Raw genomic sequence first — 26458 nt, 5'->3', positions numbered from 1 at the left:
AGACCCGTGAACTCAGGTTTCCCCTGCCCACTAGACCATCCCTTTCAGGAACCAGTTCTGGTAGTGATCGTTCTCCCTGCAAAGGACAGCTGCCCCAAATTAAAACCACCAAGCAACAGCAAAAGAAAAGAAAACTCGGAGGCCGTAGTTGCATTTGATGTGGAGGCTGCTCTGCATTGGACGCCGAGTGTCCTGGCGGGGGACAGCAGCACTGGCTGTGGCTCCTTCTGTGCCACCAGAACAGCCCGTGCCGCGGGGCTGGCCTGGGCCCAGCTGGGGGGGGGGGGGTTCATCTCACATGGCCACCGACTTACAAAACTAAAGGCCTGTGACATGGGCCCAGCGCCTTTGATACCTTATCAGAATACGGCTCCTCAGTGAGATCGATGCCTTCGGCGTGTAGCTTGTTTTCAGTGAGCATTTCCAGGTCCACTCCCCGGGCACAGGAGACCTTCCTGGTCAGGGCCGGGCCCAGCTTCACGCCGTGCTCCTGAAGGCTCGCGCTCTCCGGGAGCTCTGAGAGCCAGGGGGGTGGTCGTGTGCTTGGTGGGCTGCCCGGCTCCTGCCCTGAGGAAGGCCTCGCAGCCAGCGCCGGGGGACAGTCACTGGGGCTGGCGGGGCTGGCGGGGCTGGCGGGGCTGGCGAGGCTGCCCTTTTTCACTGGCAGGCAGGGAGCGTCGGGACTGGGGAGGGTCCCGCCAGGGCCCACAGGAACAGGGTGCAGTCCGTTAGCAAGGCGTTCTCTGCTCTTTTTGGCAGGAACAGGTGGAGGCTGTGATGGATTTTTTGGCTGCGTTCTGGCCTCAGGGACCCTCTGTTCAGCCTCTACCCCTTCTTTGGTGCTGGGGGGAGGGTATGTTCCTTCCAAATCGTGTCCTTTTCTGTGACCCTCGAGAGGTGTCCTTGGGAAAGCGTGTTTGACTCCGGGAGGTTGAGCATCGTAGTTTCTGGGCAAACACGGAGGTGCCGAGCTGCGGGGAGGGGCTGCTGTTGAGCCCTCCGGTTTCTTAGTAGTCGCTTTCTGAGGTTCAGAAAATCTCTTGCTTTGGGTCAGTAGCAGTGCATTGTCGACAGCAGAATCTCGCGTGGGAGGCTGGACCTTGGTGGCAGAGGCGCTTGTCTTTTGTGGCACTTCCGGGACAATCTGGGGGGAGGGTTCTGTCACCTCGGTAGGCACATCTTGTTCAGCACCAGGCTCTCCTTGAAGGTCATCCAGGGAATGGGAACGGGGCCAGGACTCCACAGTCTGGGGGCCCTCCAGGGTCTCACAGCTCCGACAGATGGAAACTGGGAGGCTTCTTCGGTTTTTAGTCAAACCAGTCACACCTGGCGGGTCACAGCCCTCGGAAGTGTCTGGGCGGAGGCCACCACCCAGCCTGCCCTCCTCCTCGCCCTGCTTCAGGGCGCCGCCCGCGGACCTGGTCAAAGGCAGCGTCGGGTAGGCGCCCAGCTGGCTCCTCTTGAACGACTTCAAGCTGGACTCGGTTGATGACTTGGCAGACAGGAGGCTAGTTTTCCGAGTCTTGCCTGTGAGACACAAGGGATATTTTACAGTCACGTTTTAAAAGCGAATCAATCACATTGATGCACGAAGGTGTGCTAACATAATTGAAATCTCCAACTCCCATATCCTATTGTTGAATTACACTAAGGACATAAAATCACCATTTTACGACATCGGGTGATATAAGGTTATTATGGTTCATTTTTATTTTTAGAAAGACTTCTTAGTCTTATTAAAGGACTCATGGAGACTGAAATTAATTGGGTTATAGGGAAACGAAATACGCTGTGTCAGGCAGTAAAATAAATCCAGACTGAAGATCCATTCCTAGCTGCAGTCGGCGTGGGAGGAGGCTGATGGGCCATACCCCATGGAGAAGCCACACTGATGGGACTTCTGTCTGGTGAGTATAATTTCCTACAGTCGTGACTGGAAAATTGAGGAGTGACTGAATTCTGGAACAGGGCCTGTGAGTGGTGCCCCCTGTAGGATAATCAGTGAATACTCAAATAACACCTTTCTGGAAGCTGCTCCCTGATAAATTTGACCTAGAAACAGCCAACCAACCTTGAAACCGACAAGTAAACAAACTTATGTGAGTACTTTGCCAGAGGCAATCTGTAAAAGACTGATATAGTTCTAGGTCCCAGTGAAGCAACAGTCCTGGTTAAAATAAACTGTCACGCTGATAATTGAACAGTCCACCAGACACGATCTACTTATTTGATGACTGTTGAGTGATAGTAACTGCTGCCTCTGAAGCTTGATAAGCTGTACCGAGAATATACTATCCATGGGCCAGGCACCATGCTATGTGCTTTGCTCCCATCAATACTTTAAACACACACACAGCACACACACACACACACACACACACACACACTAACTGTCCCTTGTTACATTTTTGGTTAGTATCATGTTTGTTGTATGCTTTGACACGGGGCTGAGATGCCTGAGGGGAAAACCCCAGATAACAAAACACATGCCCAGTGATCCTACTACTCGAGGCTCAGAGAAAAAGAGGAAAATCCTAAACCCACTTCTGGTTTGGAAGGCACAAAGAAATGCTGGCTCCAATCTCTGGAAAGTCACTGTCTTGTAAGAAAACGTTTTCTCCCTAATCTCTTGTTTCAGTAAACATTTTTAACTAAACATTTAATTTAGGGTTTTGATATCCCCCCATTAAGTAATCTTACCCTTTCAATAAATAAGCAACAAGGAGAAATCAGGTTGTGGGCTGATTTGATTGGGAAGGGAGAGAAAGGGTTGAGTAGTGCCCACGGGAAGAAGGAAATGGCTACTTTGGGGTAAATGAAGACAAATTCTCTGACAAAGTCTCTATGTGTGTGCGCTGTGTGGATGAGGAGAGGGATCAGAAAGAAAAGACCTGGGGCTGTAGCATTACAGGTGGTTTGGCCGTTATCAGCAGGGGGAGAAAGAGATTCCTTCCATGATTTCACAGCTTTCTATTCAGTTCACTCTAATTTCAAACTGATGATATTAAATGTATCAAGCATAATTCCAGACACTTAAGACTGATGTATAAGAACAGTGGTCTGAGCTAGGCACGGTGGCTCACACCTATAGTCCCAACACTCTGGGGGTCAAGCTGGGAGGATCGCTTGAGGCTAAGAGTCCCAGACCAGTCTGGGCAACATAGTGAGACCCTGTCCCTACAAAAAAATAGAAAAATTAGCCAGCTGTGGTACAGCTACTTGGGAGGCTGAGGCAGGAGGATCACTTGAGCCCAGGAGTTGGAGGTTGCAGTGAGATATGATTGGGCCACTGCACTCTAGCCTGGGAGACAGAGCAAGACCCTGTCCAAAAACAAAAAGAAAAAACCCTGAATAACAGTGTCTCCTCAATCAAATTTTTTATGAATGATTCCATCCTTGTGATAAGACACAAATCAACATGTGAAATATTTTTGCATTTGACAAAGCAGAGACATGGTCAAATGGCCATTTGTCCTCCCTTATGGATAATAACGGGAGACCTCAAACCCTGTCTCACCTGTATGTTCCACACTGATAAACAGCAATATGCTGGGCATTTGTAGGTTACTATTTTGTTGTTTCATGGAGATCATTAGCTTAATGTTAGTTCCTACTGAATATATTGATGGCCCATTTTTCATTAACGGAAAAATCATCACAGATAAATGGAAAAGGAAAATGCCTCTTCAGAAAACATATCACATTAAAGCTTAAAAATCAGTTGAAATAGAAAATTCTTAAAACCTCTTTAGCATAAGTTTTAGAAATACGGCTTTCCTTCCCCTTAACTCCCAATATAAACTGCATGGATTAAGTACTATTTTCACATTCCACTTACATAGGAAAGATCCCTGAATTGACTTTGAGTTCAAAGTACGGTCCACCAGTTTCTTTAATCTAGTTCTTCAGCAGGTGCACCTGAATTCTTTGGGGTATTAAAAATTCTGCCAGTGATATCTGTGAAATCCTCACCAATCCAGAACAGTTAGGGGATTAATTTACTGAAAACTGCTGGCTATGGAAAGGTTGTTAACAGAAAAGAAACACCTTCAGAACCTACATGAGGATTTTGATGTTTATTGACACTGACTGAGCATGCTCTGTGACACAGTTGTATTTGGCATTCGAGCTTGACCAGAGGCTACCCAAATATTAGGGTTTGGGGAAAGCTACTATCTTCCCAAATTGATAGAACATCCCGAATGACAGGGCTCATGGGTCAAATGTTGAGGTCCCCAAGATGTCCATCAGAATTGGGATTAGGGTGAAATTAACAAGGTGCCCCAAGGGCACACTCTAAGGGGGTGTTCACACTCACAATCATGAGAGCCTAGGGTTGGTACCTGGAAGTGAGCACCTCTTAGAGTTTGCACCCTGGAAACCTGCCTGCCTCACCCTAGCCCTGGTTTTAGTGCCCACGATGGCTCCCAAACTATTTTTTGCCATGATCCCCAGTAATAAACACATTTTACATTCATCATCCAATACACACGGGTATGTATGTGCACACACACACAAACAAAACTGAAACAAAGATTACAAGTGACAATACTAACAACACTAACCCTTACCTTATGGAACGCATTCTGATATTTTCTATTCTATTTTGTCTTATACAACTACTATCCAGGACCCACTGAATTGATTTCACAACCGACTGATGAATTGGAACCAGATGTCCACTGCAGGCCTCAGACTTAGCCCTGGGTATGGGTGACTGCAAGGCAACCAGACATCCACTTCGAGAGCTGAACTTTAAAAAATTTGCTTAGGTAGGTGTCCAATAATAAATATCTTAACATATGGGCTCCCAGCTGGGATCCAAAGGCAGCTAAAAACTATCAAATCTGGGCATTTTCCACGATAGTCTTCAAGTGTTCGACAGAGATTGAGGTCACTGTGGCAGCATAAACCCTTTGCAGTTGTTCTAATCTCGCTATAATGGGAATTTTGGGGTCACGGCAGCAAACTACAGAGCCACCCTGGTAGCATTTAACCCACCTGACCCTACTGCACTTAAGGGTCCTCATCTGTTTGAGACAAGTATGTTTTCTGAAATTTCATAGTGACTGCTTAGTACAGGGAAGCAACACACAAAACGTGGCCATCCAATCATCCTCTTCCGCAGTGACTGTCACACAGCTGAGGCACTGAAGACACCACTGCCGGTGTGACCCTGATGGATGGCCTACCTGGTAAGTGGTTTTCCTTATGGATCTAATAGTTCCCAACACTCAAATGTTGGTTTTTATTGCGTAAAGAAAAGGGCATAGGAGACACACAATTTAGGTTTTACAGCTGCAGCTATTTGAGATGGAATTTGTTAACCTCTCACAGCAGCCAGCAGGAACAGACAGGGAGGCTAACTACAGGCTAGAATGGGGACGAGGTCAGGAAGGAAAAGATTATCACCGAGTTCATAATGGTAATAGAATTGCTCTTTTGGAGAAAATTGTCCTTTTGAAATCAGTAATTGTCAAAGCGGGGTCCTGGTGACCTGTGCTGACATTACCATTTTCCAGGTTCTCACTGCTTTCGTAGCACCCCGAGTCTCGGGGGGAGCATCCACTCAGACCCTGGCTGTCCACGAGCAGCTTCTCCTGGGATCCTGACTGGTCGCTGTTGCCTAGAGAAGGAGAACACAGGGCATGGAATCACCAGTGGAGAGAAAGGCAAAGGTTCAAAGTCAACCAGACCTCGATTTTATCCTTAGATATAGCCATATACTTTGGAGCCTTGGACTTTTAGAACAGAACAGATTATTTTAAAGTAAATAAGATCAAAATAAACTTGTTGAGATCAGACTATTTTTCTTTCAAGTAAAAGTGTCAATCACATGGAGATAAATTTGGAGAGGGAGTATGTAGTTGGAATATGTTGATCCCATGTAAGTTACCCAAACAGAGGCTGACTCTGGCCTCAAGGCTATGAGGAGAGGGGAAATGCAACATGTCCTGTTGGCAGTGGAGAGCAGTCATAGTCCCTTCTGAGCCATGGCACCGAAGGCACCGTCAAAGAGAAGCAAAGAGTGAACAAATGCCCCATTCGCAAGGTGGGATTAGGGCATATGCTCTTCAGAGACCTGTAAGACTCGTGCTTCAAGCCATTTACATCACCAGCTTTCCAAATTTGGGAGCTAATAAAGTGTCAAATGAAATTTCAAATTTTATTAGCATTTAGGCACCTTCTTAGCCCTTGGGGATACGTGTTCTTGTATTATCTCAGCAGGAGTGAGATTGGCAGGAGGGGGCCAAACCCCTAAGCGGATGAGGGGCCAGTGGCAAATCTACGCTTGTTTCTGTGGTTCGGGATGAGTCACAGGTTTTCTCTCTTTCCTGCTTCCCCCCTTGTCTTGGGCCAGCATTTCTATTTACCACACATCAGGCTAAGGCAACGGAAGCTCAGGAAACCCTCTAACTTGGAAGGTGAGTCACAGATACGCTTACGGAGAACTGGAAGTTGAACATCCTCATTCTGAGGGACGCTGTTACAGAGAAGCATCATCATTTGTCAGCTGTACCTCAACAAAGCTGGGAGGGGACAGGAAATCCAGAGAAGCACAAGCTGTGTCTGTTGCATGAGTCTGCGGAGTGGACCACGTGGGAAGTCATGTGGGCCTCAAGCCCCCAGTACCCCCCGCCGTGTTCTATACAGACAGCATGTGGAGCCTCACATGGGATGCGGAGGCTACACGCAGAATATCTTCGCGTTATTATGCAGAGTAAGTGCTTGGTCACATAAAACAGAAACCAAGAAAACCTTTTCTATATAAAATAGCTAGTTGCTGCGGTGAATGGTTGGATTTTCCTTTCTCTTCACCTCCCACCCCCACCCTTCCAACCACACACACACAGAAAAAAAAAAAATCAATAAACCAGAAATGTGATGCCTCTCCTCTGGCCATCAAAACAAAATTGTGGGGAGGCAGAGGGCTGCCAATCCACATATGTGCCAGCTGTTCCTCGGGTCCACTGGCCACTTCCTGTTTGTGTTTCTCACAGGGAGAGCATTCCGGAACATGAATTACGGCAGAGACGGCTGCATAGTGAGTCCTTAAATCAGAATCCCAAATTAAGAGTGCTATTTTTAAAATGGTTAATGAAAAATTAACTAATTGGAAGCACAAGAGCAAACACTGCCCCCACTACCACCAAACTGTGGAACATTCTAGAGCAATGTCCTCATTGTGTGGAAGAGCCTGTGGATTTGGAGTGGCCTTTGTTCTAGCCTAGCATGTTATTTAGGAAAATGATACTATAAAATGAGGGCTTTGAGCTATCCATTACAACCCAGGAAGAGGAACCTGGGTGTAGCGTGTCCCTGGTGACAACAGCTCAGGGTACGGCAGTGGCCAAAACAGACTGCAGAGTGCTGACCGACGGGAATAACACAGAAAACCTTCCCTGGTGCTGCATGGAAATGCGTGCTGTGTCTGCATCTTAGGGGTGCCAAGCCTCACCAGAAGACACCGCAGGATACCTGAAGTTATTATGGGGAGGGAAGGGATCCAACCCACTGCCTGGAAACCAAGAGTTCAATCTGTAAAATCATGAGGCATAAGGCAAGGGGCTACAGCCACTGTCTTTGTTACCAAGAAAAAGCAGTGGGGTGCCTCTTACATGCAGTACAGAATCAACACCAATAAACTTTCACCACTAATCTGCATTCATGCCAAGTGAGAAAAACAGTGAGAAAAACAAGAAACAAGATGAGTTAGAACCCTAAAAATCCTCGCAGTCGATTAAGAGCAAAAAAAGGCTGGGTTGTGGGGTGGAAATCCCCTTTGAGCATGACCTGAAGGGCATCTGCTTCGGCTAAAGCTGTCCCCCCCACCCCCAACACGTGTGTGTGTGTGTGTGTGTGTGTGTGCGCGCGCACACGCACACATACACACGGAGAATACGCTAAGACACCCATGAGATCTTCAAACCGCAAAAGGTGATGGTGTACAAGGACATGCACCATTTTTTAGAGCAGTTACATCGGGAAAGAAGGAGGGAAGAGAATGGGATTCTTGAACAACAGGACTTTCAATAGGCTTATAACATATTTCTTAAAAAAGAAAAAAAAAGAAATGAAGCAAAAATGGCAAAATACTAACTTTAGTTGAATTCAGAAAATACATGTTTGCCTTTGTTTTAATTTTCTCTGTACTTTTCTGTGTATTTGAAGTAATGCCTAATTAAAAATCTTATAAAAATTATTGTTTATACTGAGCTGTACACTTAAAAATGGTTAAGACAGTAAAATATCAATTATCTGTATTTTACTATAATTAAAAAGTTTTAAAGAATTTTTTTAAAGGAGCTTCCATTTGGCAGATGTAAGACAGTGGGTTTGGACTCAGTGCAAGGAAGACGTATGTGACAGTGAAGAGTCTGCTCCAAATGGAACCTGTATGAAGACGGGTGTTCCCCACGCACTGAGAGAGGCTGGACAAGTCTGACTTCCAAGCAGGGCTGGACACTGTGCTCTCAGTGGAAGCCTGAGCTAGAAAACTTTCAAGATCCCTATATATCTTCAAAGATCTCAATAGACCTCTGTATCTCTCTAGTGCACAGAAATTTAGTTTGACAGAAACCTATTGTGCTCCTCTGACTTATCAGATACTTAAGGGAATACTTCTTAACCACAATGATGTTAACTGCAGTGGATGTGACATCTCGTAACCCTAGGCTATGTCAGGACCCAGACTCTGGGCACTCATTGGTACCCCTGAGCACTGGAAGCCTTTGTTTTAGAACCAATAAAAGGAAGTAAGTACTATGTTATCTATCAGGGAAGTCCTAAACAGTAGAGCAGCACACATCCAAGACGGGATTTATGAAGAAGCAACGAGGCCTTCTTAGCCTTCTGACTTAGCATCCTGATGGATAAAGATACCCTCCTACACAGTGCCCCTGGCTACAAATATCAGGAGGTGATCCTAGGAGGGACAATGAGCCTGAGCCAATGCGCCATGAAACCGACTAAGCACAGGTCCCTATTTACAATCAGGATTTAGCTTTGCTCCTCCTACATTGCAAATGAGAAAGGAAACATAATGGATAGTGTACATAGACCAGCTGTTCTCAGTGGTTGAGGAGGAGCAAATGAGCTGTGTTATACAGCAGATATGGTTCAGGAAAATAAATGATTTAATATAATATTAATTCATATTAATAGAGCTGGTCGGCTGTACCAGTCACTGTAAAGCTCCTTACACACAACCTGGCCATAGACCCCCAAAGTGTCTCTTGCAGGGATTCAAATACTAAAAAGACCTGGTTATAAAGTAGTATCAACCACGAATTACAATTCCCTCCAAATCTCTCCCTGAAGGCAGCCTGTTTATCTTGGGCTTAGACATCTATTTGATGGTGTGTGTTCCTCTATGTTATCAGTTAATTTAGAGGGAGTGCCTCTTTAGCAGAAGCGAATTTAACCTAATGATGCACTTGCTTCCGTGTCTCTTGGGCCTGATACATTCAGTAATGTGTAATTTTTTTTCCCACCATTAACCATGGTTTCGGCGTGTCTTTTAGCGATAGAGATACTATTAGCTACTGATGTGCCCGAAGCAGAGCCCTTGAAAGAAAATACATTTGAATTCAATAACTGGAAAGGATACTCCCCTCGTGAAGAATGATTTCAGGAATATTTCTGATGTCAGATTGAAGAATAAAGAGCAAGATAAGACTGGGTTAATGGAGCAAAGGATACAGTGTATTCAAAACGAATCCATAGAAGCTATGAGCTCGCTGATAATTCTGTTCACGGGCTGTAAAAATAAGCTGTCATTCAGGTTGGGAATTTGCAAGCCAATCAATAAGGAATTCTCTGCACTACACATTCACTTCAGAGAGCCATTTCTTCTTTAACGGATGCTGATGAATTTCATTTATTCAATAACCAATCTATTTGATGAGAAAAAACTCCTTGTGTGCGTTGAGAAGTTAATTAACCCTTTGCTGGGGGAGAAACTCCCAGTTGGCCGGTCACTTTTGTGCCCTGGTATCCTAATGGCCTGCTGAAGGCTGCACATCCCAACAGTAGCCAAGGGGGAGTCTATTCATTTCTTAGCAAAACCATAATTCAATTCTCTTGGACAGCTGGGGCAGCATTATCTTCAACTATTACCTAGAAACACACCAGGAAAGATATCAGTGGGAAGTAAGGTTTTCCTCTGCTCCCACGTTAACAGGCATGTGTGCACTGGGAATTTATGTCTTTGCGCTGTTTGACATAATACGAAATTGACCTTGGCTTTAGAAAGAGCAGGACCCAGTGAGTGACTCCAGGGACCTAAGCACACGTCGGCAGCATCCGGCAGGCCTGCCGGTGACTGAAGCACCTGGCTGATCTGACAGGGAACACCTGTGCGTGTGGCGGGACTTACTGTCATATTCCTGTAACAGCTCCACTGCTGTCAAGAGAACAGCTCTGTGTTCTGGGTCCCTGATATTTAGCTCGTCCAAGTCCTCCTCCTCCAGCAGCTTGAAGGTGTCCAAATCTTCATAGCCATTGAACAGGAAAGTGGGCATGTGCTCCTGGGAGAGGGAGAAAGGAGACAGCGGTGGGTCAGCTGGCCCAGCCGTGGGACACACCACCAATGTGCCTCCAAGCCCCACGCTTTCCCCCATCGTCACTTGTATGCTAATTGAAAGATTAGCAAGTATCATTTATGATATATTCTGTACCTTCCATTCCCCCCAGCTCAGGAGGCAGGAAGGTCGTTTTATGAATCACGGGTTAAGAAGATGCACATCGCAGGCTGTGATGGATTCTGCTAGCTTGCATTATAACTGTGCCCTTGATAAGAGCTAATTTCTTTAACTCCACATGGCCCACAGGGGAGGAGACTCTGCCTTCATTTACATGGCTATTAAAAGCCAACTTAGAAAGCCCCATGAACCTCTGAGGAGCAAGAGTGTTTTGCCAGGAGGAAACAGAAATCTACCCCTGCACCCCAACCCTGCTAGATGCTGGGAGTGATGGTGGGAGAGAGGGGGGAGCTCCCCTTTGGAGCTGGCCATGAGCAGAGCATCAGGGGCTTTGCTTACAGCCTTTCCAGTAGGAATTGTGATCTGTGGCTTAGGCTGTCACCCACAGGTGAGGTCAAGGCCAGCGCTAGAATAATGCTATTTCTGCGGAAGAATGGATACTCATCATAGGGAGCAATGGACCCCTCCCTTACTGGGCAACATAGATCAACCCCTGCTTCACTCTAAAAGTGCCCTCACTTCTTAGTTTGGGAGAGGCAAAGGCAACGTGTGACAAGTGACTGACTTTCAGGTTAATCCGATCAAGGAGGTCCTCCACAGATTTGGGCTGGGGTGGTCTTCCTTTTCTCCTCCTCCTGGTGGGGCGCTTGGGCTTCTCCTCATCCTCGTTCAGCACGTCCACGTAGATGAATTTGAACGTGCCAACTTTGTTGTTCAGCAGGCCCATCCAGGTCCCCATGGGCGGTTTGCTGATTATATCAATGATATCTCCTTTCTGTGGCCCAGAGAGCAAACATCTTTCCATTAGGTACGTTTCTAAGCACAAATCATGAATCAGTCAGATGCGTGAGTCATGCAGATGTGAAAACATTACAAAGGCCAGAATTAGGGCTCCACAAGTCACCCTCCCGAGCTGTTCAGGTAGGAGATGACTGGGAGGGCAGCAGGGGCCAGACGGGACACTTATGACTGGCCCCAGGTCACGGCCCCTCCACCCTCCTCCCTGCAGGACCAGGCATGCCTGGGGCATCTCTGGCATTCTTAGCCAGGCTGCCACCCAGCACCCTGAACACCTTCCCCCATCCAGAGCTCTCCCACTCCTTGGAGAAAGTGTTTCCCACCAGCCCTGTGCCAGCAGCAGTCCCTGTCCTGTGACCGCTGCATGCATCTTGTGGAACTCCATCCGTCCCGCATAAATACCTCTGTTCACACAGAGAACGCAGTCATCTTTCTTTAGATGGAGAAAACACAGAAACCAAGGGGTGGAGAGGCAACAGGGATTCTAGAGGGAAGCTGAGGTCAGAGGACAGGGCCGGGGATAAGGTGGTCACGACAGAGGGATTAATACAAGACCCTCCTGCCTCAACCACTGGCTGCCTTGTGGTTTGTTTTTCACTACAGAGACCAGTGGATCAAGTAGACAGACATTGTCCTCTCTGCACCGTAATAGCCCAGCATTCGACAGTAAGGTAGAAAGAAAAACTCTTAAAAAAACAAAAGAACCCAGTTCACGGCTCTGAGGCCAGGGAGGGAGATACCTTGAGCTTGAGCGAGTCTGTGTCGTAGGGGCTGGGGGTGAAGTCGGTGTGCACCCTGGCGCGCCCGCAGAAGGGGCCCCGGTAGGGCGGCTCTTCATCATCACCGTCTTCTGACTTGACGCTTTCCCTGTTGCTGGTCGAGGAATCGGTGGTACTTACTGTTTGGCCACCTGTATGGGAAAAAGAGGAAGCACCGGGGTGAATGCAGATTGCCCACACGGCAAAGCTGGGAGGTATGGAAGGCATTGCCGATTAGCCAACGAAGGCCCAGAGAACGGAGGTCACGGGCTGCAACCATGTCGGGACCGGAGCCAGGCCCGCTGCCAGTTCTCTGGTTGTTACCCCTCATCAAGCCCCTGCTTGGACAGGGGACTCACAGCAAGTTACCCACATGACACGGAGCCTCCCTGACAGAGGACACTGCGGTACTGCACACTCGACTGCCCTTGCCATTCACGAGCTGTCATCTGCAACGCACTCAACTCTCACCCCGTTTCACAGATGAGGAGACAAATTCAGAGAGGTCATGTCACTTGCCCCAGGGCAAGAACTTAAAGCGGTGGCTTTAAACTTGGTCTCTTTGCCCATATCATTTGGCCACCACCGGCCCTGAACTAGCTGCGCAGCATTGGTCCTCAACGACATTTCCCTTCCCCACCCCTTTATTTTGTTGGTTATCTTTGTGTGCTTTTCACCTTGGCTTATTCATCCTCCTAGATCCCTCCTCTGAGATGCTCTCCCTGTCTTCTCTAATGAATATTAGTCACCACCTCTTTTGTGCCACTGCTGTGTGTCCGCTACTAAACAACTACGATTCTAAGTCCAGAGAGTTCGTATGTCTGACTCTCTAGTAGCAACCGTAGGATTGGAACATGGTCTTAGATATCTTTGAACTGCCCGAACCTGGCACTCAGTAAATGTCTGATCTAAACTCCAAAGAAAAGCATCTACAGTTATAAACGAGACTTACTCATGGAGCTCTGCCCACTCAGAGAACTCCGAAGACTTTCTACGGAACCCCCGGCTTTGAGCTTGGGTTTGTCCATGTGTTCAGAGTCAGGCTGTGAAGTGGGAGGAGAGCCAGGCATTCCATCCAGGCCAGAGTCCTGAAAAGGGTTCAACAGAGTAAGTTTCATCATAGTGGACACGTGTTATTTTGTAATTCTCAGCAATTTAGTCCTCAGCTAAACCAATCAAATCAATATTTATACCCATATTGGATTCTATAACCAATATTCTCCTCCTTTTTAACCTATACCTTTGTTTAATTTTAAAGCTATGTTTAATTCTAAGCCATGTTACTATTTATTAAGCACTCAAAAATTATTTTTCATGCTCAAATAGATATTCGTAAAATCTCTGAGAAAAATCTATCTACCATACAGACAAAATATTTAGTTAAAGGCTTGGAGACTCTTAGCATATTCAACAGTCCGTTAATGAGGGTGGTTTTCAAATGTAGATCAAGCACAACCCACTATTAATTTAATATCTGGAAGGATCATTAGATGGTATTTAATCCACTTTAAAGGGAAACACACTTAAAAAAAGTATACTCCTTTTTCTTTTTTTTTTTTTTGTCAAGACAGAGTCTCATTTTGTTGCCCAGGCTAGAGTGAGTGCCGTGGCGTCAGCTTAGCTCACAGCAACCTCAAACTCCTGGGCTTAAGCGATCCTCCTGCCTCAGCCTCCTGAGTAGCTGGGACTACAGGCATGCGCCACTATGCCTGGCTAATTTTTTCTATATAGATTTTTAGTTGTCCATATAATTTCTTTCTATTTTCAGTAGAGACAGGGTCTCGCTCTTGCTCAGGCTGGTCTCAAACTCCTGACCTCGAGCGATCCTCCCGCCTCGGCCTCCCAGAGTGCTAGGATTACAGGCGTAAGCCACCGCGCCCGGCCAAAAGTATACTCCTTGAAAATAAAATTGGCCAGATTCTTATGTTTCTGTTTATACAAATTATTGAAATCCACTAAAGAAATACCAACCTAAGCCCCAGATATACAGCAAAAATTCTATTTTCGGTCTATAATAAAATTTCCATATACTATTCTATGGTTTTAGCCTCTTTCACTTTTTTTCTAAGTGTTGTTAGTAAAAAGCGAGGAAGGCTCTTTCAGATCAGAATGCTGACAGCAGTGACTCAGCAGTACTTTCACTTTTTGGGGTGGTATTGTCAACTCAGCAGCTCCTCATTTGCACATATAAGTATAACATGCTTTTGGTTAGCGGCGCTGTATCTATAGACAATATCACACTTCAAAAACTTTGCAGTGAGCATTGTTTACTTGCCAAGATAGAAAAGTGCCCGGCATACTGCATGGCCACGTGAGCACAAAACCATCTAAAGGAAACCTGTTATTTGCATGGTGCCGAGTCATCGGAAGGGCTTTAATGCGATTCTGCCCTGCAAACAAATTTAAGGACCACGGCTGTGGCAGCTTTTGATCCAACACACATTTGAGCTTTACATTTAAGGAAAGTGAGGAAACAGCCTCAAAAACAACTATAAACATAGTTGCCACTATTGGGAAGTTGCTGAACCTGCAAAGTATGAATTCCTTAAAAAAAAAATTCCATTTTTCCTTTCTGAATCATGAGATAAGTGATCTTTCCATTTAAAACCTTTTGTAATGATTCTGGGAAAAGCATAGATTTTGAAAAACAGCAGTATTAAATAGATAATCTCTGATATATGTTCTCAAATGCTTTAAAAAGTTAATTTATTCATCACATTATTTATTGATTACCTATAAGAACGGGTACGAGTCCAGGTTCTGGGCATATAGCAGGAACGGAGAAAACAAAAATCACTACCATAATGGTGGATATATTTACTAAAGTTTTTTTTAAAACCACACAAAATCACACATTAATTTTCTCTTTCCAGAAAGCATTATGATGATCAATTGTTTCTTTTTTTTCCTTAACTTATGTGAAATGATTGCTTTAAAAAAAAAACAACAGAGCACTAACAATACAAGATTGCTATAAGGTAGTAAAATTATAGAAAAATGCTCAAAATGACATTAAAATTCTATGCTCATGATCCATAAAGCAGAAAATCGCTGGGAACATAAGCTTATAAGGGCTTTTAGTGGCTGCTTCAATTGTGGGTAAAAGCAAACTTAATAAAGTGCTTTAAATTAGTGGCATCTCTTTCTCTGGCAGGCTATCAGCGGCAGAGGAGCGCGCACAGTTTACTGCGTTGCTAGGCAGAAACACAGAATCACCATCATGTCTTCACTCACAGGGAAAAGAAAATGAAAAGAATAAGGAAAAAAATCGCGGTGAAGACGCACTGAAGGCAGCCCAGACTTCCCCTGCAGGTCTAACAAGCCAGGGACACCACTGGCATTTTGGGTGGGGAATTCTTTGCTGTGGGGCCATCCCATGCATGCAGGGACATTTAGTAGCATCTCTGGCCCACTAGATGCCAGTAACACGCACTTCACTCCGACCCAGTATGACTATCACAGATAACACTAGACATTGCCCCGTGGTTCGTGGGGGGGCGGGGGATTTAAAATCATAGCCCTCTCCCATCTCCCCTCCCCGATGAGAAACACTGTAATAAACTGAAGCTGTCCCCAGGTTTTGTTTGAATCCAAGCGCAGTGGCTGGCTGGCTGGCGGTGTTGAGCGATTCACAGAGTGGTGTTTGGTGTGAGCTCACTCTGGCCACCAGAGGGCAGCAGCTGAGCAACAATGTTTGCTTTCCTGGCTGTTTTATTTGGTAGATAGATAAAGCAGCATCTCCTACATATTTCAAGTAGACAACCAGCTCATATATGGGGACTTCAACAGGCTACAAAGCTTACTGTAAAGGTGCCAGAGGAGAGTGTTTTGAAAATCTAATGGTCAAAATGACCTCGAGGCCCCGCACTCCAAGTGTCTTTATTCCCTCCACCCATGCGATTAAGACAGAAACGGGTCATATTTCTAGCTATGAAATTACAGAACAAGGGGAGGAAAAATCAATTCGGTGATATCTTAATGGCTAAGATAGGGCCAGTTAAGCGAAAACATCTCCCTCAGAAACATGATTACTACTGAAGTCCGGTGGCCAGGAAGTAATTTCTGAGTTTACTTCTCAGACCAGCCTATGTGCTTCTAGAACAATTTATGCTACATTTGGTAACTCTGCTGTCCAGAAAACTTTTTTAGGTTTGACTCTGGTGACATCCATTTTGTAGCAAGGGATATTTTAGAGAGTAAAATCCTTCCTTTGTGTTGAAATTTCTAGTGCTTACTGCACAAAAGGATAATCCTTTCTTTACGAGTGTCTTTCCTTTTGTCTGTCCATAGGACGCCAAGGCAGAGACTGTATTTTATATTCCCAGCACCAACCACCGTGCCTGAACAACCCGAAGTGTTTAACAAATGCTTGTTGAATTGAATGTTTATCCATATAAACAGAGCGTGGTCCTGCGGTGGGTTAATGCCAGGGAATATACATATTTAGCACCATTTAAAAGCACCACTTAAAATCTCAGACGGGTCACCCTCAGCTTTCCTTGTTGTCAGGAAGAACCCAGGGGCTTTCTGCTAGGTAGCCGCTTACCTGCTCAGAGACAGAGCTGCTGTATTTTTTAGACATTCTTTTCCTCATCGTCTCCTTCACTGATTTCACCTTTTTCCCGAGGGAGATGCGGGAGGCAGTGGGTGATTTGATTACTTCTTTGTACACAAAATCTCCTTCTTTACCCTGTAAAACAGAATGTTCCAAGTCCCGTTAGTCACAGAAAATGAAGCCCAGAAACAGGTTTTATTAGTCAAGCCATTAATGTTCTAGCTCTCACAAAAATAGCAGCATTCCCCAAGATCTTCAAGTTTTTCTCGTGTTAACTCAGTGCTGTTTCTCATCTCTTTGATTAAAAATTAAAATCTATTGACTAAGGGGCTTCTTGTTTGTTTGTTCAAAGTAGGATATCAGTTATTTTTTATTATATTTAATCTTAGTACATTCTTGCCCAGTTTTATTTCTTCCATCATTTTAAACACCCAGGGGAATTGCATTTCATCAAAGAGTGATTTACTTGAACCAATGTTCACGTAATCCCAGGAGTATGGCAGAAGAGGGGGAAATACCACTAAGTCGCCCGAGGAAAGGGGTAAGATCACATTGGTGAGAGCTCAGTCATTAGAAATACAACATCTGATTGGATTTCTGTCACTACACGGCTCAGTGTGGTCAGTCCCTAAGAGGGTAAATTCCCTTCTTCTAACAAGCTAGATTTTAGTCTCCTCTTATTCAATTTTGCATTAGGAAAAAATTTTTTAAAAACCCAAAAGGAAAAGAAATCATACTTTCATTTTTTAAAAAGATGGACTACATGCAATTATTGGTTTAAAAATCAATAAAACTTGATATTCAAATAAAATACCTTAATTCTCTTCCAAGAAATTCTCAAACACTTCATCTATATCACAGAGGGGTATTTTAGCTGACCCACGATTGTAATAAATACAAAGCATGAAATCCTCATTTTACAGTTTCATGACAAAATATACAAGGGATAAGCAAAACTGTGTACAAGATTCACCTCCAGCCTTGAGGCCTGAGAAAGCAAACTTCAGGGAACAAAACTTGTGCACTATAGTGGTGGTCTGTTCCTAAACTATGATCCAGAAGCAGGTCCGAGAAGGTAGTAACCTTGGCCCTGAGGTTCTGGTTTGCTTTGGCCCCAGGAGGACTGGGTTCTTTCCAGAACACCACAGATCACAAAGGTCTTGGCCCTTCAGGGCCAGGTACTGGGCCCATGGTAAGACTGATTGTCTTGAAATGCCATTGCAGACTCTAGGTCTCCAAATCACAGGGCTCCATCCTGTTGCACTGCGTGTATGTAATAGTTATGTGCTTGCAAACAGCATGAAAAAAAGACCATGTGCACAAATGACTCAGACCAGAGAAGCCAAACTCATCTGGATTTGTTACTTGAAGAAAATTGGAAACAAAAGCCTTAAAGGAACTGTGTTACTTTCAGGAGGGAGGTGGTGGCCAGAGTGGTCATCATTCCTTCCACATGGTACAGAGGAGAGTCTTTAAGATGGGTGAAATAGGATTGCTTTCCAAATATGATTAAGGTTTACCAAGGAAAACATTACCCAGTATCCACTCTCAAACATAGCAAATGGGAAACTATCGTCAAACACACTGTTTGAATCCAAATCTTTTGCTTTCCTCTGACATATACTCACCATTGGGTCAGAACTATTGCTGCCAATGTGCAGAGAACGATTTGTCAAGTCAAATCCTCCAAAACTGCAGGTTCTCTATGGAAAAGAGAGGGCAGGGCAGAAATAATTCAGTTATGCTTAAGTTAGCAGGCAGTGCACCAACCCACTTCCCATTTGCAGGACAGCTCTGAATCACAAATATGTGTAAAGGATGAAAGTAGAAAACAAGAAATGATGAGAAAAAAAAACACATGATTCATGTCATAAGGAAGTGTCACTAATTTTTCCCTTTCACAGGCCACTGGAACGTTGCCTACACCAGAGGTCTACAATCCCCTTAACCCCCTTAACGTGCAGAAACCAACCATTTACCACCCCCTCCCCCCCAAAAAACCCCAGAAAACCTCCACGACTTTACATAAGTTTAGTGCTGTAAGATTCCTGTCTCTTAGCACAGAACTTCCCCTCAATATCAGCTACATACAGCGGTAAAAATGAAGTGATTTGCATTAGAGGATCCATGCGCTCCATGGTTTTGGAAACCCGGGTCTGAAATCCTACAGCTCTGACACCAACAGCAAGATTTTCTAACAGATTTTGTTTTGTTTAGTTTTAAATCGCTGAGAAGGGGGGAGAAAAGGTTATGTTTATAGTAGTCCAATCAAGCCAAGAGGATTACTCACTCATTGCTTCCCCATCCTAGCCAAAAATGCTGATAACTTTCTCATCTCACTGCCCCACTTAATTAATGACGACCCCTTTTCTCAGAGTGGATGAAGTGGAGACACCACATTTGCCCAGGAAAAAAGGTTGATTCAATGACTATCTTTGACCACCCCTTTAATTTCAATAGGAAAAATGCTGACGTTATACAGAATGAAAACTTCACTGTCCTTTTAGTTTGTTTCTAACTTTGTGGAATTGCTTAAATTTCAGTGATTTTTTTTTTATTTGCTGAACTTGGTTCAAATTCGCTGTTGTTTTTCTAGTGAAAGCCACTCAATGGCCGTCCTGCTCCCCCAAAGCACTGTAATTTTGTTACAACAAATTATCTTTTTTGAAAATTGGTAATAAAAGTTGAACAGCAGGTTTGGGCTTTATCATTCTACATTACCAGTTTTATAGAGAACCCTAAGCACCAGCTATTAAATGGAAAAAATGAACAGAAAAGCACAACATATACTATAAGCATTGCTTATTTAAAATAAATATAGTTTAGATACATAGTAATTAACTGAATTGAGAGCGTAGAAGGAAAAGGCCTAGGTTGTTGGAATCACACAGATATAGACCCAAATCCTGGTTCTGCCATTTACTTGCTGTGTGATCACAGGTGAAGTACTTAAACTCTCTGAGCTTTGAATTCTTCATCAGTAAACTAATATCTACATCATATACTTGAAGACTTCTAGCGCACTGTCTGACATAGGGCACACACTCCATTGACGTGGGTCTCTCCTATTACCTCTCATTAAGGCTACACTAAGAATTTGGTGGCTCGCCCTTACAATTGTTATATTGAAGTCTTAGTCAACTTTACAAATATGCAAATTAATGGCTGTAGCTTTGTTCTGGGCCTTATGATCTGGGGGTTCAATTGTAAAACCAGGGCATCCCAGGAATGGGCCACAAAATGAGAAATGGCAGTTGTAGAAAAAAGGAGGGCCAGACAGGAGATGAGGAAGACATCTCAGGATAACCACCATCAGGATATCACAGATCTGTTGTTCTTCACCAGTGCTGTTGCTGCTGTATTAAACAACCTGCTACTGATTTGTTTTCCAGCGGTCATTACCCTAATTGTATGTTAAATATCAATGGGAATCTGATTTCCTTTATAGCCAACTTAACTGGACCTATATCTACTCTATAAAAAGAGAGAGACCTTTCTACACAAAACACTCACCGAATCACCTGCCACAGCAAGTCATCTTATGACTACTCCTCAAGGCTAATTTTTAACATTGACTTTCCCTTTCCAGCTTATAATGCCAAATAAGTTTGCTCATTCTTGCAAAATCAGTGATTTGATTCTAGTTCCTTTGCTGTGACTCAGGGCTGCACAGACACAGTATGGCACCCAGATGCCTGATCACTTTATGGCTTTTGCACGTACGTCCCGCTTTAAACTATAGCATCCACTGCAACGCTGGAGCCCAGCACGTTATTTCTGAAGCATATGAAATAACTGACAAAAAATTTATGTGGAAACCATAACTGCCGTAAATTAGAAGCTCATTTATGTTTTCATGTGCCTTGTGTATGCATTTATTCCTAAAATGAAAAGCTTAAAGAATGGACTGATTTTTAACTACCAACTAAAATCTCTCCCAGTGATATGCTAAGTTATCTGGAACTGATTCTTTTTTATCAGTGGAGGATTGACAAAAAACATAACAATGAATATTGCTTGAATTAATCTCCAATTTTTTCTATAAGATCAAGTAGTTCTTGAAGCAGCATTCCTTCAAAAGAGAACGTGGATTGTAAAGAGCGTAGTAAAAGTAAATAAACCAGTCTTTGACTTTGATGATGCAAACAAATGAAACCTAGATGAAGATTTTTTTAGTGCATACATCTCCTGTACAGATAATTATAAAAACATTTTAGATAGATGCTTGGGATGAGGCGCACTAGTCAATGGAATGGTCATGCAGTTGAAAACATGTTTTGGGGGGACTGAATTTAAAAATGGACAAAATTCCAAAATGTCATGCATGTCTGTTCTCCCAAACAAAAATTGAATGACCAAATAAAAAGCAATGACAAGTGACCATTTCCAGTGGATACAAAGCATTATCATTTCCCTGAGGTGTCATCAAGCAAATATGGCATTTTTGAAAGGCAAAAGATCAAGGTTGAAGATTAAAGGACACTTTTGGATAAAATGAAGAAAATATATGACAAGGAGAATAGAAAAGAACTTTTTAAAATAAACTTAGCAAAGAAGTAATATTGATCCTTCTTTTTTTTTTTTAAAAAAAAGAGCTCTCTTTCTATTATTGAAACACTTATTTGCTCTTACATTCTCGAGGTAATAAGAAAATTAAAGTTTATTTTCCTGATTACATAATTGCACTTACAATAAAAGGTATGTGCAAACTTCTAATTCAGCATTGACTGCTTATTGTAGCAAGTATTAAAACTGTCCAATACTGCCTCAAGCTCACAGTACCTAAAAAATAACTGAGTCTCAGACTGATACTTGAGATAGAGATTACACAGTACCAACTTGAGTGGAGGTGGGAGGGATGGCGAGATTGGTGCTTAGAAACAGGCTGCGTAAATGTTCACACTCAATGTCAGTGAAGAAGTAATCATTTGCCCACAATGTTAATTAGCACAAATCTCAGAAATATAACTTCTCGAGAGAAAGTCCTGCTGAAGTTATCTCATTAACCTGGCAATAAATAACACCAGAGGCACATGAGCCATTCAAGGTGCTCAAATTGGATAAATTTTCAGTATTTCATGATTTAAACTCGCAGAGGTGAGTCATCAATCAACAGAGAAGTAGATCTGTTCTACCAAGGTAATGTCAAAAGGCACGAAGGCAGATGAATTGGGCGGAAGGCTTCTGAAGGTAAAAGAATAAATGATACCAAGACTGGTATTTTACAAAAGATCTGTGGGTCACAGCAGACCAGAGGGTGAATGAGTGAGAAAGAGAATTCTCTTATTTTAAAATAAAGACAAAATCAACAAAAAACTGTTGTCATGATGCAGAGCCAGAAGAAAAGTTTCTAGTACATACTAATCGTATTAAAAGTGTTGCAAGAATTATACAAATGTGAAAAGATAGAAAATAAGATCTAGGAAGAAAGTCAGCACATGTGGAAGTATTTGGAAAACCCAAGGGTTAGTAAGGACCTAACAATCTTTTCAGAACAGAGAAAGAAGGTCACTTGAAGGTTGGCACTGACAAGTCAGTCTTCATTTTCACAAAAGCAGGACTTGATTGAATGAACTTAACTCACAGTAATCGTCTAGGGAAGAACATCCTACTCATGAATGTGAAGGAACTCTGTGATGCAAGCATACCCTACCCTTTCAGATCTTTAAAAGGAGCCCACAGCTGGCCGTCCCAAGTGGACTAAGCAACATGCCAGAGGGCAGCAGGGCCAGGAACTCCACACTCTTCCTCACTCAGCGCCATTTTATACAGGCCATTGTACAAGCTAAAAGGTGGGAATTTCAGAAGGAAAAATACCTATATTCTGGAATTCAAAATAAGTCATGTCCTGAAAATAAATTTTACTAGGTCTCTGATCATGTGGTCTTAAAACTGAAAATCATTCTGCTATGTGAAACCTTGCTCTATACAGAAGAACCTGCAGGGCAGCGGGAGACATCTCCAAATGTCAATTCATTTGTTTAAAAAGATAAGAACGTTGAATAAACTTAAGTAAAACAAAAGAGCTCTGATTTTTTTCTTTCTGGGTAGATTCGCACACTTTGCGCTTGCCCCACTAATACAAGAAGTGTACTGTGCAATGTTTTCGAATCACAGGGTTGGTGACTGTGATGATGACAGACCTTCCGTGATTGAGCTCCTATTGCTTTCATTAACTGAAAGAGTAAGCATCTCTTTCAAGGGCGAAATGCCCGTCTGTTTTGCATCAGCTTCTTTGAGGTCCAGTAACGTGATGGCTGGGAACCAAGACAGCCGCTCCTGCAGGCTGCCAAACCCCACCCGGGGCCCTGGAAGCTCCCCTCTGGATCAGCACCAACTGGCAAGGGGGTAAATGGACAAGGAGGAAAGGCCACCTCGACGTGAAAGTAGGATTCGAAATGCGAGGGGATGGTGGAATGGACCCTGAAGTTATGAGTAGAAAGAGGAGAGGGAGGAAGAAGCCAGGCTCCCCCGAAGAAAGGCCATAATGCTTGACTGCACATCACAGAAATGACAAGGCCGTCCTAGGGCCATCTTTGTGACTCACAGACTTCTGGTGGATTCTCAAGAGAACCCTTTTAGTACAGCGGTCCACTGTGGCAGCCCACTTCCTCTTTGCCTCCTCCTCCTCCTCCAGCAAGCACCGCCTCAGGTCCTGTTTCTCGGCCTTGCTCAGGGTCCTGTCTGAGGCAGGCCGCACTAGCTGGGTCAGGTTCAGGTGGCTGTACAGACTCCGCTCCACCACGTAGGTGATATTGAACTCGCTGACGGCGGAGCGCCCGCGCACCCTTCTGCTGGGGAAGCCGCAGCTGCCTCCCCCTTTGGGTTTCTGCCGGAGCAGCTGCAGGTCACAGGTGCTGCTGGGGACGCCTTTTCTGGAGGGACGCTGGCAGAGAAAAGCTCTGGAACAGGAATAATTAGTATCCGTTTTCTTCCAGCGGATTTGCTTCCGGACACTCTGAACCTCCTCCAGGGACACCAGAAGGTGGTGCCTGCGACGGTTGTTGTCATAGAAGCAAACACCATCCGTACTTACCCCGTGGCTCAGGGACCCGAGACCCTTCTTCATCTCCCCCTCCGTGAGGGAGCGGGACACTTTCTGGGCCTTTTCTTCTTCTGGGTAGGAGAAGAATGTCCCCATCTTCTTGGGGGGCTTAATCAGGCCCCGACTCTCTCCTTTGCTGAAGGTTTTGACCAGCTTCCGGCCGGCTCCCCAGGTATCCAGGCTGCTGGACGATGGAGACGTGGTGAGAGAGTCCGAGTCATCTTCCGGAGGTTTCTCAAGGGAGCCGTCAAAGAAAAATGGCTTCTTGTGCACTCCCGAGTAAAGGGCAGCCCTTTCGTCCAGGACCGGTGGATTCTCAAACACGTGCTCCTCCCCACCTGGAGGGGAACCAACACAGCGTCCCCTGTGAGCACAAGCTTTGCATTCTCTCCTACAACCTTATTTACGCTCCCCGCCCTGCCAAAAACGAGCCAGTCCACACAGAGACCACAACGACCTCCCTCCGCAGAGCATCACCCTCTTCATAAACCCGGCTCCCACCGAAAGATGCACATAAAAATGAAAATAAACTGTGCGAATGCATAGTTTCACATAAGCTTAATGTTAAAAGGTTTCAGATGTGTTTTCTTCTCTGTCTTTAAATATCTTTGCAGACCAAACACCTCCACAGACCCATTGAAAATGCCGTTTGCAAAATCTAAGCCAGTCATGGTCACGATATGCCTCAGCATTTCAAGGTAATTTCTCCCCAGTGTCCAAGTGCAATCCTCAGAAGCTAGGAATCTGAATCTTTCCCCTTTCTCAAAGGCCCTCCTTTATGTTGGCTCTCGTGGCTTTTTATAGGTGGAGAGTGATGAATGCCATGTGGTTGACAGTGATTTTTTTATTGGTACATATGCCATTTAAGTGATTAAATCTCCAAGGGAGCTTGGGTGGGGTGAAGCAACATAAAAAGTTGTATCTTGCAGACATGATTGACCAATGATCTCCTGTTGACAGGCCAAACACAAGAAGTTAGGGAACTGGGTGATCCTGGCCGGATATTCCACTCAGGCCCTGCTAGGAAGCTGCAAGGGCATTTAAGGCCCCTGACACGCAGGCAGTTCCATGGAGCGTCCTACTTCGGTTTAAGGATTCCAGCTCGTGAAACCCTCACTGGACCCAGGTGGCGGCCAAGCCCTCCGGAGCCCAGTGGAAAGGTTTGGACGTGCTGGCAGGAAAACTGAGTTCTTTTCTGGATGTGTTATGTGAACAGATGTGAGAAAAGAAGTAGGTCAAACTGTGGGTGTAGTGATCCCCACTGGCCGTGGCCCTTTAATTAGAGGGAAACTTTTGAGCTCTGCAGCTCTCCCCTTGCTGAGTTGTGAAGAGGAAAAAAGAAACAGTTCCTTGGGACAGAAGGATGGCTCTAAATATACCAGCAGGGACGAGGGTGCCAGTGTGCGGTTAGTGTGGTTAAATGTCAGCGATAAAGGGGGAGGAAGGCTCATTTCAGAGCGGAGAGACGGCTGGAACTGGAGCAGTCCTTTAAAATTCTAAAGAGGGCTTATGTTCCAACTGATGGGAATTGCAGTTACGAATACAAAGAAAAGGGGCCGGCTACTATTCAACACAGCCCAAGATCAGGTTCACATTAATGTCTGGGAGATGGTAGGGGGCGGGGGAAGTGGGGAAGGAGATGCATTCAAAACTAGGTCCAGTCCAAAGTCCACTGCAGAACTGTTCAGGAATCTCTCAGGAGAGTTTAAAAGCAGGGTCCAGGTTCCTGAGGGGAATTCGTCAGCCCAGAGGCGGTGAACAAATATCATGGAAGTTTCCTGTTCCTTCCTCAGGACACCATACTAATCAGGTGGGGAGACCAAGGGTCTTTGTGCTGTTACAAGTAAAAATGGCCACCTCTTCTAGATACGGCCCAAACTCCACCGCCAGGAGGAAGTGGCTGAGCCACGGCACAGGCTGGAGGCAGAGGCAGCCCCACAGCGGGTTTCTCCATAAAAGAAGTCGGACATGGTTACGGCTTTCCATTCAGCCAAGGTGTGCACTCAGACTTGCAAAGACCCTTATTCACCCACAGTCCTAAGGGGCTTTAGGGAAGCCAGGTGGGTCTACCCTGGAAATTCTACAGATTTGCCCTTGGCAGTGGCTTGGACATCTTCTGGCCTCTGTGTCTGAAGTTGTCATCAGAGAGTCCAGTGCTTCTGTGTCATATCTGGGTCTGTACTCAGCTGGTGCATGCCTGCCCAAGACGTGTGTGGCTCTATTTTCTGGTTCTGGAAAGTCTGACCCTAGTAAGGAGTTGAAGGGAAAAGTGTCAAGTGCTTCCCAAGTGGCTGCAAGGCCTGTGCCGAGAGCAGGGCTTCTGCACTGTAGGTCCTCTCTCTGTGCCTGGCCCTCGGCCTGACATCCCAGCCTGGACCTGGATTCCTTGGATTTGGAGCATCACTTCTCCCATCTCCTCTGACTTAAAAGGACAACTATCCATCCCCTTTGGTATGACTTGCTTCACATGACAGACTTTTATCCGTTTTAGTCAGCTGAGACCCAAACACCAAAGTAAGGTGATTTTGGCAGGGGGAGAGAGGTAGGATGTGGGTTACTGCCAAGAACGTGGATTCATGTGCTAGACTCCAGCACCATG

The 26458-nt window shown here is 44.9% G+C and overlaps 1 protein-coding gene across 4 annotated transcripts in view; it reads right to left on the bottom strand.

The window, feature by feature from the left end:
• Nucleotides 1–26458, bottom strand: part of SASH1 (SAM and SH3 domain containing 1) — a 166977-nt gene that overhangs the window by 5507 nt on the left and 135012 nt on the right. For 2 of the 4 annotated variants that reach the window (XM_069487623.1, XM_069487626.1), the window contains 9 exons: nt 23362–24197; nt 18443–18517; nt 16806–16949; nt 13212–13347; nt 12242–12411; nt 11269–11478; nt 10379–10529; nt 5513–5626; nt 356–1527 (listed from right to left, as the gene is read on the bottom strand). In XM_069487623.1, the coding sequence (XP_069343724.1) occupies nt 356–1527; nt 5513–5626; nt 10379–10529; nt 11269–11478; nt 12242–12411; nt 13212–13347; nt 16806–16949; nt 18443–18517; nt 23362–24197 (3008 nt within the window). The remainder of the gene's footprint in view (nt 1–355; nt 1528–5512; nt 5627–10378; nt 10530–11268; nt 11479–12241; nt 12412–13211; nt 13348–16805; nt 16950–18442; nt 18518–23361; nt 24198–26458) is intronic. The other 2 variants (XM_069487625.1, XM_069487627.1) reach the window with 1 other exon arrangement.

The sequence above is a fragment of the Eulemur rufifrons genome, chromosome 15, assembly GCF_041146395.1.
Source record: "Eulemur rufifrons isolate Redbay chromosome 15, OSU_ERuf_1, whole genome shotgun sequence".
Lineage (NCBI taxonomy): Eukaryota > Metazoa > Chordata > Mammalia > Primates > Lemuridae > Eulemur > Eulemur rufifrons.
Note: the sequence above shows the minus strand (reverse complement) of the source record. Positions and strands in the feature narration are given on the sequence as shown.